Raw genomic sequence first — 12,199 nt, 5'->3', positions numbered from 1 at the left:
CGCTGGCTGAATAGTCCTGTTGTTGCACCGCTGTTATTATGGAACTTGCTGGAATTCCAGAGGCCGGAGCACCAAACCCTAACCCCTGACCCTTTAGGTCCTGGCCAGCCATTGGCCCTCGGATCCCTCGTAGCTCCATGTAGCTAAACAGTTGGGTGGTTGGTGCAGTTTCAATCTTGAAAAAAAAAAAGCTCAACTTGTTAATCTCCTGTTGGTATCAGAGGAAAATCTTCCTGTTGGGATGCATTGTATACAATTATTGTGTCTGTACATTTTATTTCCTTTAAATATTCATGAATTCATCTTCAACTGCTTATCTGTTTCCGGGTCGCAGGGGTTGCTGGAGCCAATCCCAGCTCACACTGGGCGAGCGCTCCTTTAATGATGTATGTACATATTATTATCCAGCAAAGGCTGGTGTATTGTGCAGCAGTTTGTTGAAAGCATTTGGCTCCAGGAGATTTTCTTCAATGACGATGTTGAGAATAGTAAAAAAAAAAAATCAGGAAAAAAGCTTTTCACATAGCCGAAACATAAAAACGCAAGATTTGAGTTTGAAGCTTCACATTCCTCAAACGCATCACCAAATAGCTTTCATTATCATCATACCCGTGTAGTCATTAAGTGGGAGCATCTTTGTCTTCACCAGTATTGGAAAATTTGCTCAGGCTGTAGGAAATCCTCCTCCAATGTGCATCCAGAAAGCAGTGCCTCGCCCTCTTATCACAGCTAATCAGAGAGCTTTCAGACTCAGCTCTCAGCAGACCAGGGACTCCGACGACTCTGACCAGGACTTCCACCGGTTCAGGCATACCCAGCGTAAGAGCATATGTGTAAGGGAGAGGAGGAGAGAGGAGAGAGGGGAAGGAGGGGTGGAGAAACTCAGAGAGAGGGGATGGAGAGAGTTCTCGTGATGCTGATGCAGCGACACAGAGGAAGGAAAGACCCTCATGTGAAATACCAGTGCATCCATGACAGCATAAAAAGACACACTCATAAATGTATCTCTCCTTACCGCTTTTTTCCCACATTGTCACTCTTTCTCTCACTCATGTTCCTTTCCGCCTCCTCCCTTTCGGGACTGTCTCCCTCTCACAATATCACCTTTCTCCTCCGACTACATGTGGCCAGCTCTGCCACGTACACACTTGTTTGCTGCCTCCGTGTGAAGCCATGGTGTCTTTATTGCTCTCAGTGGATTCCCAAGATTTCCAACTCAATAATGAAAGTTTTTTTCTGGACTCCTGCAGTGCTGTGCTCTCCTATGACTCTGTGGACAGGGTGCTGTATGTGGCTACACATGTGCACCTCTGACTACAGACACACACACAGTTTGGCACATCACAGCAGAGTGGTGCAGTGAGGCTGCAGTACCTCTCTTCCCTTACCTTGGCTTGCCTCGGTTTTCCAGAGAAGCAACAGAGCTTAAAACATTTGATTGTCTTAAAGCTAGCACGTGGGCAATACCACCCAACCCAAGTTATATACATGTGCACACACATATACATGGGCCTGCACACACACATACATACGTATCCATGAACTAAATTAAATGAAACTTAATTTCATTAAGGCAAATAGCAAGCAGCCAGTGCACAATTCATTTTAATTGATGTCTCCACTCCCAGCTACGGCTGCTAGACCTCTGACTCTCACAGATTATATAATTACAAAATAATAGAAATGGTTTAAACAAAGACATTTCATATGTTTTCGACAAACACATTTTCGATTAGGCTTGCGCTGCAAAAGAATCTCAGTTCATGTAAAAATTCCAATTTCCTATAATTCTGTCCTGTTGTATTCCAATCACATTTCTCTCTGATAACAGAGTGCACTGTATCAGTAACAATCAGTGGAGACACCAGCTGAATACTGAACACTGATGTTAATGATGGAACTTGGCTGAACATGGGCCAACTCAACCTAGAAGAACTACAGTGCCAAGAGACTTCCAAGTTCAGACCCAGCAGAAAACATTTTGTGCTAAATGTCAAAAGCCCTCATTTATCCCAATTTATAGACCAATACCAGACTGCAATAATTATGCATAATGCACTTTGTATACAATTACACTTTGTGTCAAAATAGTATTGTGCAATGCACCACAATGCAAAGCAGACTGTATAGAAATTACATCGTGATAAACCTCAAACAACACAACAGACCATTCAACATGATGCAATGCGGCCAAACGCAGCAGAGTAGTGCATCAAGAGCACACGGCATGTCTGACTTAAAGCGCATGCTATGAAAGTATAACTCAGTGTTGCTCTGTGACAAAAGCAATGAATAACATTTTCCCTCCAAGATATATTTTCCTCCTGAACAAGAGATCTGAGTTAAAGTTTTAATCTGTGAAAATTGTTTGTCAGAGGCTCAAGATTATTATTGCTTGTAATATCAAGTCTAAAAGTATATTTAGTAAATTAATATCACAAAGAGTATGCTGATCACAGTATAGCACAAAATAAATTTCAGGCACCTTTTGTATTTTATGACAATTATATTGGCATTGCCTTATATAATGAATATATGAACATCACAATCAGCATACTGTACCTTCAGTAGAATTTGAGTTTTTATGAATTGTCTATCTACTGTAATGGAGCCATTGCACTGACTGTAAAGTACATTTTGAAGCACTCCTTGAAGCCTACTTAAGAGTAAAAACTCATTTAATAATAAATGAAGCTTTAGCCACAAAAGCTTCTGGAGAATATATATAGTTTTATATTAATTTAACTGCTTTGTTACGTCATACAGCATTAAAACAGATTACCCTTCTTTTCAAATCAACCTGAAAAGTCCATGCGTACAGTAAACCAAGTGGCTGTCCTTAATATTTATGGCGCGACAAGGCACATCACCATAATGATTGTGCCATAAGCTTGAATGACCTCTCTTTTACAGTGCTGTCGAAAGATTAGTCAGCCAAATATGCCTCAGCCAAAATCAATAGCCTTCCCCCTGCCCCCCAAAACCATCAACAGCACTGAAGATCAGAGACACCTTACCTCCATCACTCCTTCCAGGTCTTAAATGCCTTCATACCTGTGTTCAGCCTCGTAGAAAGGAAGAACGAAAACTGTTCGATTCCAAGGTGAAGGGACCCTTAAATACGATTTTCCATATCACATTTATCCTATGATAACCCTAAATATGGAAAGGTTAATGGAATCTCAGTCGTGCCAAGTGTTAGGATTAAATGCTTCTAAGGCCCTCTAGAGTAACAAAGAGCTTCAGAAGAGACCATCACATTCTGTCTGAAAAGTAATCATTTGTTATGGCAAGATTAATGTTTAGAATTAATCCAAGGCTCTGTGAGATAAGAATGACTGACTTGTTCTCTGTGAAGTCTTTGATTCTTCCTCTCCCCATCTTTCTCAATGTCTGTCTTTCCCTCAATGACTCCAAGCTCTGCCGTTCACTCACATTTGCACAGTGAGTTACACTTTTGATCAGTCATCCAGGCTGCCAACGTTTTTACCCAGTCAGTCATTCATTTTAACGTAATGGCACACATTGCTTTATGTCCAACTGATTCAATGTAATAATTAAAACTGTGTTATGATTCTGGGGAAGTGGGTCATTATGGTGCTTTTAAATCTTTATAATATATATTTTCCTTTTCAGAGTTGTTGCAGTGGTTGTTTGAATGATTAATCAATGGGCAAATTGAATGCCTCGGATTAGTGAGGGTCTAATTTCTTAACTATCCTGTTATTATTTAACCAAAGCCTCTCATAGATCTCGGCATCTTTGTTCAAGTAGACTGTGTAAACAGTAAGACTGTCTTAATTTGATAGATTCCTCTCAGTCAGACATGACTGAGAATATGGAAGTTTTAATAAACCACCCTGTAGATTGAATTCTCAAATAAAATACTTATGAAGTATAAGCAACATTTTGCTTCCTCAGTAATAGCAAGATTAAGCACATTTTGTAATTGTCGAGTTATTTAGTTCAAACGGCCTGAACTCGACCAGGCCTTGCACAGAGGATGCAGGAGTCCAACCTTTCAGTCTTTATTTGATTTTGAGGTTGAAAACCTCAAAAGAGAAAAACTGAAATTAGGATCAGCATTTTAAATCATAATCAGGATCACACACACACCATCCAAAATGAATTAAATCCTCAATCAAATCAATCATATAATTTCATATTTTAGAGAGCACCTGGGCAGACCAAGGGCTGCCCAGGTGCTCTCTACAGGTTAATCTACAGGTTAATCACCCTGGTGCTCCTTACTCTGTCTGAAAGGTGATCACTGCTGTCATCCTCTGCTGCCCTCTCTGACAGATATCCCACACACACTACCATACACCAGATCCTCACTGTGAGAGAAAATGAGTAAAAGAATAAACAGAACATAATGTGCCTCAGCAGTAATAGGGCAAACACTGGCAGGTTCAAAACTTGTGGGGGTTTGTTGTGTAGTGATGGAAAATCTGTGTTGCCAAACATCATATTAAACCAGCGTTGGAAAGCATCAGACTTTCAAATGGTGCCATGAGTAAGTTTTGCTGTTGTTAACTGGAACCGGAGGGGCTGCAGCATGCAAATGGATGCAAATGTAAGAAATAGAGACATAGCAGTAGACAGCTCATCATGCATGAGCTGTGTGTTTGTGTATGTACGGTACACAAACTCGGGCAGTGGCTGTTTTTATTGAGCTGACAGCTAAACACGAAAAAGAGGATCTTAACAACACACCAGCATGAGTAAGGTAACCAGCAGAGGGCAAAAGGATACATCTTTAACACAGCAGGCGTATACGAAGAAGAAAGGGAGGCGGAGGAGGAAGAAGAAGAAGTGGCGCCTCCGACACCAAAGAAGAAGAAGTCGTGTGTAGTGGCGTCAACACAGGGGAGCCATGGGCAATGACAAGGTCGGGAATGTTAACTTTCTGAAGTTAGAATACATTTACATGGTTAATAATACGTAAATAAAATTTAGTCAAAGCGTATTATTAGGCAAGCGTCAGGCTGGTCTTCAGCTCTTCTAGCGGAACTTTAGCGTTTTTCAGTAACATCTGGCTAATTCGTTCACTTACATGATTATAAACGCAGCAGACTTTATTTCGGCTCTTGTTTTCTAACTGCTCTCCGACGAGCTGTCAAAACAAATATAAGGAGAAAAGGTGTAACCAGCTGCTAACCGAAAGGTAAACTAGCCAATGTAACGTTGCATTTTGATCGATTAAGTGATCCGTTTGAAAAGTTTTCAAACAAAGGACTTGATTCAATAATACATGTTTATGTTAGGAGCTCAGATTGGAAGCTATTGGCCACAATATAAGCGGCATAGTTAACATTACTCTGGCGTTTGCTGTTGCCACATAAGGATGAGCTATCTTTAAAAATAGCAAGGTACTTATTTCTTCATAAGGATTTAATTAACCTTCCAAAGGCCTCTGGGTTTCTGGAAACATCGACCGGCTTTATTAACCAATTGTGTGTGTGTGTGTGTGTGTGTGTGTGTGTGTGTGTGTAGAATCCTCTGGGCCATCTCAAAGATCTGGTGGAGCTGAAGGACCAGCTGGAGGATATTCAGAAACGGGTAGAGGATGAGATCCAGGCTGGTGTGCCTCCAGTAAGTCTCAAACAGGCACTAACATGCTTATGCTACCCAGCCCTGACTCGTGTTCACATGCTAGCTAAGTGTTAAACCATTCAAACCTTTAGCAGTGTGCAGATGTAGATGTAAAGCCACTTGTTGGACAGCAGAATGCCTGATCTGATCCCTTATCATGTTTCCTCTCCAGGGAGGTAGTCTGCTCGCCTCTCCTTTCCTCAAGGGTTTTCTGGCTGGGTACATTGTGGCAAGGCTACGCTCCTCAGCGTTGATGGGTGTTGCAGTAGGAACGTGTACAGGAATTTATGCAGCACAAAATTATGCTCTTCCCAACATTGAAAACACCATCAAAGACTATATAAGCAACTTGAAAGGAGGACGCAAATGAGATGAGAGGATGAGAAGTAAGAAGACATGGAGGGCTGGGGTGAAAATGACATGTATATGAATTGGATAAAAGATTTTTCACATGTATGAGTAAATAAAAACTATAATTCCTTAGTATTAATATCCCAATTAAGTGGCAAACCAACTTCCAAAGTAAGGTGAAACAGATTTCTTGTAAATTTACCCAAATATTTTTCTTTTGAACCCTTGCACATTGAGTATGGAGAATGAAAAGCTGAAATACAATCCATAATAGATTAAGCATATTAAAATGCATATGGAAAGAATTATGGTTCAGTTCATGCAAATTCTCAAAGTCCCATATTCCTTCCATATGTAATCAATGACGTAAATGTCACCACCGTTAATTAAAACCATTATAGCTGCCATTAGAGAGTTCTGATCCCTGCCTGCCCTGTCTAAAATCACAGGATTAATGATTATATGATGCATAATGAGACCAACAACTGTCTACATGTGCTGACCAGTTATGTTCTTTTGCCTTCTAACTAATGGAGTGTTATTTGAGTCTCAACACACCACATCTCTTGCAACGGGCACGTTGCAAGCCCTTGTTTTAGAGCCAAAGCACACTGGGGATATAGAGTTCAGCAACTTGTTTTGTCATCTAATTTGGTAGCTGCCTTCTAGTGGTCAGAATTCAATGATAGCAGTCCAACTAATTTGCGCTTCTATGATCAGGAGATGATGTTCTCATCCCCCATCACATGGTGCTTCTCTGTGTAAAACATGTCAAACCCTTCTTGGATTTGATAGTTTTCACATTGTTTGTAGGTGTTGGAGCAAAGTCTGTGATGATGCGGGTGTGTCTTTGCAGGAACAACACACCTGCAACATCAGGGCGTTGTTTTTTGTTGTGGTATTTTTATTTTATTTGTATTGTAGTCCTCATCTCTTTAGACCGTTCTGAAATTTCACAAGTCACTGACAGTCCTAAAATGTAAAAGGTGAGATTTTTCTTGCAAAGGTTCATTTTAATTTGGGAGTTTTAACAAAACAGGAAAGAGACTATGAAAATATTTGGAAACATAAATTACGAGTGCCTACTCTAGTCTGGATTTGATGTTATCATCTCATGCCATGTGTGCAATAACCTTTTCCTGGAGTTTGGCTGCATATTTTACATGCTGGAAACTAGTTGATCATTTGCACATTTATAAGTTTTAGGGATTTAAGTTGTTTTCCTAAAAATATAAAGGAGAAAATCAGTAAAATAGTGACATGTTGACGTATGGTGTCTGGAGTAATTGTACCATTGAACATCAGTATTATATTTATACATAATACTGTTGCTGCAGGACACTAAGTCCGTAGAGTAAGAAAAGAAATTTTGGCCAATTTTGTGCAATTTAAAATGTTTTTCTCTCAGGGCTCTCGACAATATTGTACCATGTGTTATACTTGTTAGAATCAAGTCTGAAAGGGATTTCAAAAGGTGGAATCTTTTCATTGTGATGGTCCAAAAGGTTGACTTGCTTGGCAAAACTTATATTTTAATTTGTCACTTCCAGGATTATTTACTTATTTTTACTTTACCACTTTGATAAGAAACTCTTATTTAAAATATTTGTTGGAACATGATTGAATAACAAAAAGTGTAAGACAGGTTTGCACTCATCTGTGCTGCATATAACTTCAAAATATTTTTCCATATCTGAGCTTTTTAACAGACAGACCTGCTCTATTATTTGAAATACAGTTGTACTCTATTTCATTTTGAGTTGTCATAAATACATTTAGTTTTATACACAAAGACTTGACAATATTTACTGATTGAGCATTTAACACAAAAATAATCTTATATAAGGACAGTAATTGTTTCAAATGTAATAGAAGTGACCTGCACTAAGGTTTTATCCAGGTGCTGTATTGCTGCCATGGAAATAAACCTTTTAAAGCTGTTCAAAGCCATAAAAGAAACATAGTTAAGTTAGTTTTGAGCTTGTGGTTACTTTTGTCCTTACTTTGACTGGAAAGTGTAATATGTTCTAAGTTAATGTTTGGCAACTGGAACCTAGAAACAATTTGTGCCTATTGACAAAGGGTTTATGTCCTTTAAATGTCTTTTCTATTATGTTTGCATGTTTTCTCTTGTTCTTCAAGTAACATTTCTTTAAACATTTGGATGCTGGAATAGAGAACATGACCTGTGAGTTTATGGTGCTTTATTTTGTTGGGTAAGCAGACTGTCTCATCATCATGGGTTTTCACTCTTGGACGTCAGTGCAGGTTTTCAGCTAGACTGTTGGAAATTCCAATCGTGACAAAAAGAAAACTGCTGAAACAGGTTTATTTGGAATGCTCAAATAAATGGGGAAAAACCGTTTATACTTGTGGTGTTTTGTTTTTTTTTTGGTGTTTTGTTCCTAATTTTGCCAGGATGTTACACTACTTTTAATTGTGATTTAAACTATTCACCTCTAACCAAACATTCACAGACCTCTTCACAATATTTAAAAATTGGACAGATATAGTCTTTGGTATATTGCCAAAAATCAACTTTATTCAAAAAATATAGCTGTCCACTGTCCTGCCAGCCACTTCATGCTGTTATTATTTAAGTCATTGCTTTTTATTAACGGTCCAAAATCACAACATTTTGTCAAACTGATTACGGGACACAATTGGAGTGAAAATAATTTTTTAGGGTTTATTTTTGGCATGACTAACACAATATTCAAATGATATGCCAACCGTTAAAAACAAAAAAAAAAAAAAAAAAAGCAAGATTTTATGTAATCGATAGCAAAGGCTCAAACTGCCTATGTAATATTGATTGCAGGTAATAAAATGAGGGCAAGCAAACATAAAAAAAAAAATGCTGATTATTGGTGACAAATTTGCAATGTCATAATTTGGAGTTGACCTGTTGCCAGTTCCTGGAGGGGATTCCACCAGCTTCAAAAGAGAAACAGAAAACATGATTTAAAAATTACAGGTAATTCAAGACAACAATTATAAGTTATTCGAATTTTAAAATTCTTCCAATTAGAAAGGCTCTCATCTTGACTGAAGTAAAGTGAACCAAAACTACAGCAGAGAGAAGTAAATGTCAAATATTTAACATATGAGAACACGCAAAGGGAAATATTTAACATATGAGAACACGCAAAGGGAATAAGAGGAACATCAAACATGTACTCACCACAGTATTAGACATCAACTTCAGTCTGAGCCTGCAGGGTTCGTGGGCCCCCTACAAAGACAGGTATTTCACTGTCAATAACTTTGCAGCTCAATTGAAGGCCCCAAATGTAATCTTTGTTGTTTTGTTTTTTGCCACAGACTTGTCATTCTCCAAACTGTTAATGTGGTTATCAGAACACATATTAAATAGATAGACTATACTATATAGTTCTTAGCTACAAACATTAATATAATGCAATTATTTAAGTCTGCATATTGCATTGAAGTTATTCACTCTTCTTTTCCTCAGTCTGACTTCATGACCATGCATCTTGTCTCACCAGTGGCTCTGGGGCATTTCACACGCTGCCCAGTTCTCAGGGATCCAGGAACTTGTTTCCCGTTGAATGGATTGACACACCAACACTCATTGTGAAAGCACTGCTCAACCTTGTATTGCCCATTCTCATCACAAGCAGGACGGAAGCCAGGCACCTGCACAGGCATCTGACCGGACAGCTCCATCCAGCAGCTGGTTCCTAGCATAGGGACTGAGAGAGGAGAGGAGTTCAATCATCTGTGTCTTCCATAAAATACAAGACTACTTAACGTACTAACATGAGTGAGAAAGAGGTGGATGTATGATAAAGTGCAGTAATTACCCTTTCTTTCTGGGGCTCCAGTGGAAGAGTCCTGTCAAACAATGAGTGAAACAAAACAAAGAAAAAGTAGAAAATATATGAGTCTGTGTTTTCAGTGCTCTGGTTTGCAAAATGCTGACTGTGAATTTATGAAAAGACGATTAACCAACACATAATTTTTTAAACTTAATTTATGTTACCATCATCCTTAGAAATCTTGTATTGGACTATTTTACCTCCTCCACAGAGTCATCCGTCAGCGTCAGGGTTTGAATGGGCACATGCATCTGCATTGGCCCAGCGACTACAGACATAGAGTAAGAGTGAGAGGTTAAAAGGTGAAAGATTGATTTAAATTATAAATCATATGAAGCTCAGTCAGGCTTATAAAGCCAAATAAAGTGATTCCAACAAGTGCACAGTTTTTAGGAGATATGTAGTTTGATTAGGACACATTATATAAAATACACATATGTAATATTTGAAAGGTGACAGCATGTTCTCCCTGAGCTTGTGTGGGTTTCCTCCGGGTGCTCTGGTTTCCATCCAAAGACATGCATGTTTAGGTTATTGGTGACTAAATTGGCCGTAGGTCTGAGTGTGAGTGGTTGTTTATCTCTGTCTCGACCTGTCCAGGGTCTACCCCACCCTCGCCCAATGTGTTATATATATAAAGTTAAAGTTTATCTTTCTCAATCCAAACTGAATTTGAGCTCCTCACCAGATCTGCCCTCTCCCAGCTGTGTCTTCAAACTGTTGCTCTGCTCCTCCAGAGATTTAATGTCGTTTCTCTGACTGAGGAGGAAGTAGGCGATCATCGCCTGGCCCACAATCAGGACACAGGCCAACAAGGTTAAACCTGCAATCTTGTAGGCCCGGGAAGAGCGACGACTGGAGAAGATGTGCAAGATGTTGAGTGGAAACAGTGAAGGAGAAGAAAGGTGTAATTTGAAGCATTTGTTGGACATTGACATCTTAAAATGAAATCAAAAGGGGATATTAAGAGAAACATGAAAACGAAGTCTTCAATATTAAAGAGTCTCATGGTGCAAAGTTATCTATTTTCACCATTCAGTCCATTCAATAACTGGTATGGTACAGAGAGAGAGAAAGAAGAAGATGATGCTCAGCAGTGAATTTGGAGATCTTATTGTATGAAACAGGAACCACGGTTTGTAGGTTACCACAAATGTTATCACTATTTGAATGATGAAATCAGTTGTTGCTGAGCAGGTATTAGAGTGAAAGTTAAGGAACTTCACCTATCGTTGTGTTTTTCTTTCCACTTTTTAACTACCTTTGGAAAATCCCTCTGATCGAAATAACACATCCGCTCTTGTTTTTTAATCTCAAATGAGTATATCTGTCTAACTTTTAAAATCTATTGGTATGAAACAGATTTATGACAATCTTGGTATTTTAATGGACTAGTAATAATATATTATTAGTCCAGTTAAAAAAGGGCATTTAGAAATTCTTAGTAGAACTACATCTTTCCTTCTCAAGGGAATACAAAATGTCTTTCTTTTCTCTGTCAAATTTATATTGTCATTACATTACTACATTACTATTGACAATTTCTGAAATCTTAAATCTCTGGCTTCTCAATTACTGATTACTTCCTTTTCAAACAGCCTTTGTGCCATTACTTTTTGATAGTTCCATTATATGTAGGGTAATTTGTGAGTTTCAACGGATCAGGTTAGATGAATCTGTGCTGCTGAACAGATTAAACCTGGCACTGTAAATTTAGGAACAGATTACCTGTCAATTAAAGTATGAAGAGTTAATAGCAAACATAAAAAATCAAAGTAACTTTAACTATGATGTTATTTAAACTTTGTGGGGACCAGGATTATGGTTCTCACACCTTAACTAATCTTCTGGTGTTTGTATCCCACCAGGACGCCAAAACAAGCAAACATTCAACTCTTACCTGTTTCCTCCTTCACCTGCATTGGCTGCTGTTCCCTGGCTGGGAGCTCTGAGGAGAGGCTGGTTTGGGTTTTCTGGATCTGACATCTTCACACAAATGTATAAACACACATATGTATAGGATCAAAAAATGTGAACAGAGGTAATAATAACACACTGACAAGCAACACACACACACAGATCTAATACCTTCTATCTGTTGAGGCTGCAAGCTGTTTGACCGATTCAATGATTGAATATAGCAGTGTTTTACCTTTAGGGCTAAGGCGAGACAGACAAAGGGAACTGATATTGATGGGTGTGGAAAGTCCACTTTCATAACCGTAGTGTGGGCAGACTGCCCCAGACCGGATTTCTGATTGGCTGCTCATGGTGACACATAATCTGTTACCAGGAGCAAGGTATACAACTATTTAGCAAACATCAAACACAGACATTTTAATCACTGACCATAATTTCCCTTGTTTGGTCTAATGAGTTAATCTGGTGATAAAATAATCAACATCGTTCCC

General features: G+C 38.7%; 2 protein-coding genes across 4 annotated transcripts; one reads left to right on the top strand and one right to left on the bottom strand.

Annotated features, from left to right (window-relative positions):
- The first annotated feature begins 4,790 nt into the window (after positions 1-4,790).
- LOC115055686 (SLC35A4 upstream open reading frame protein-like) lies at positions 4,791-8,305 on the top strand. Its single transcript, XM_029521659.1, has 3 exons — positions 4,791-4,891; positions 5,497-5,595; positions 5,768-8,305. The coding sequence occupies exons 1-3, from the start codon at positions 4,877-4,879 to the stop codon at positions 5,963-5,965; spliced, it is 312 nt and encodes a 103-aa protein (XP_029377519.1). The 5' UTR covers positions 4,791-4,876; the 3' UTR covers positions 5,966-8,305.
- Positions 8,306-8,329: 24 nt separating this feature from the next.
- Positions 8,330-11,986, bottom strand: cd74b (CD74 molecule, major histocompatibility complex, class II invariant chain b). 3 transcript variants are annotated; one of them, XM_029521657.1, is made up of 8 exons: positions 11,877-11,935; positions 11,689-11,781; positions 10,474-10,643; positions 9,989-10,056; positions 9,774-9,804; positions 9,453-9,662; positions 9,131-9,181; positions 8,330-8,883 (listed from the first exon to the last, which is right to left on the bottom strand). In XM_029521657.1, the coding sequence occupies exons 2-7, from the start codon at positions 11,772-11,774 to the stop codon at positions 9,138-9,140; spliced, it is 609 nt and encodes a 202-aa protein (XP_029377517.1). In that variant the 5' UTR covers positions 11,775-11,781; positions 11,877-11,935; the 3' UTR covers positions 8,330-8,883; positions 9,131-9,137. The 3 variants fall into 3 exon arrangements, with proteins under 3 accessions (XP_029377517.1, XP_029377518.1, XP_029377516.1); XM_029521658.1 differs by having other exon boundaries at positions 11,689-11,784; positions 11,877-11,896; XM_029521656.1 differs by having other exon boundaries at positions 8,457-8,883; positions 11,689-11,774; positions 11,877-11,986.
- Between the last annotated feature and the right edge of the window lie 213 nt (positions 11,987-12,199).

The sequence above is a fragment of the Echeneis naucrates genome, chromosome 15 (genome assembly GCF_900963305.1).
Source record: "Echeneis naucrates chromosome 15, fEcheNa1.1, whole genome shotgun sequence".
Taxonomy (NCBI): Eukaryota; Metazoa; Chordata; class Actinopteri; order Carangiformes; family Echeneidae; genus Echeneis; species Echeneis naucrates.
Note: the sequence above shows the minus strand (reverse complement) of the source record. Positions and strands in the feature narration are given on the sequence as shown.

Excerpts from the sequence above, each read along its gene's own strand:
- cd74b (XM_029521656.1), bottom strand. The coding sequence starts at position 11,774 with ATGTCAGATCCAGAAAACCCAAACCAGCCTCTCCTCAGAGCTCCCAGC. Across the intron at positions 10,644-11,688 it reads GCAGGTGAAGGAGGAAACAG|TCGTCGCTCTTCCCGGGCCT; the intron begins GTAAGAGTTGAA and ends CATCTTCTCCAG. Across the intron at positions 9,805-9,988 it reads CGGATGACTCTGTGGAGGAG|GACTCTTCCACTGGAGCCCC; the intron begins GTAAAATAGTCC and ends ATTGTTTGACAG.
- LOC115055686 (XM_029521659.1), top strand. Across the intron at positions 5,596-5,767 it reads TCCAGGCTGGTGTGCCTCCA|GGAGGTAGTCTGCTCGCCTC; the intron begins GTAAGTCTCAAA and ends TTTCCTCTCCAG.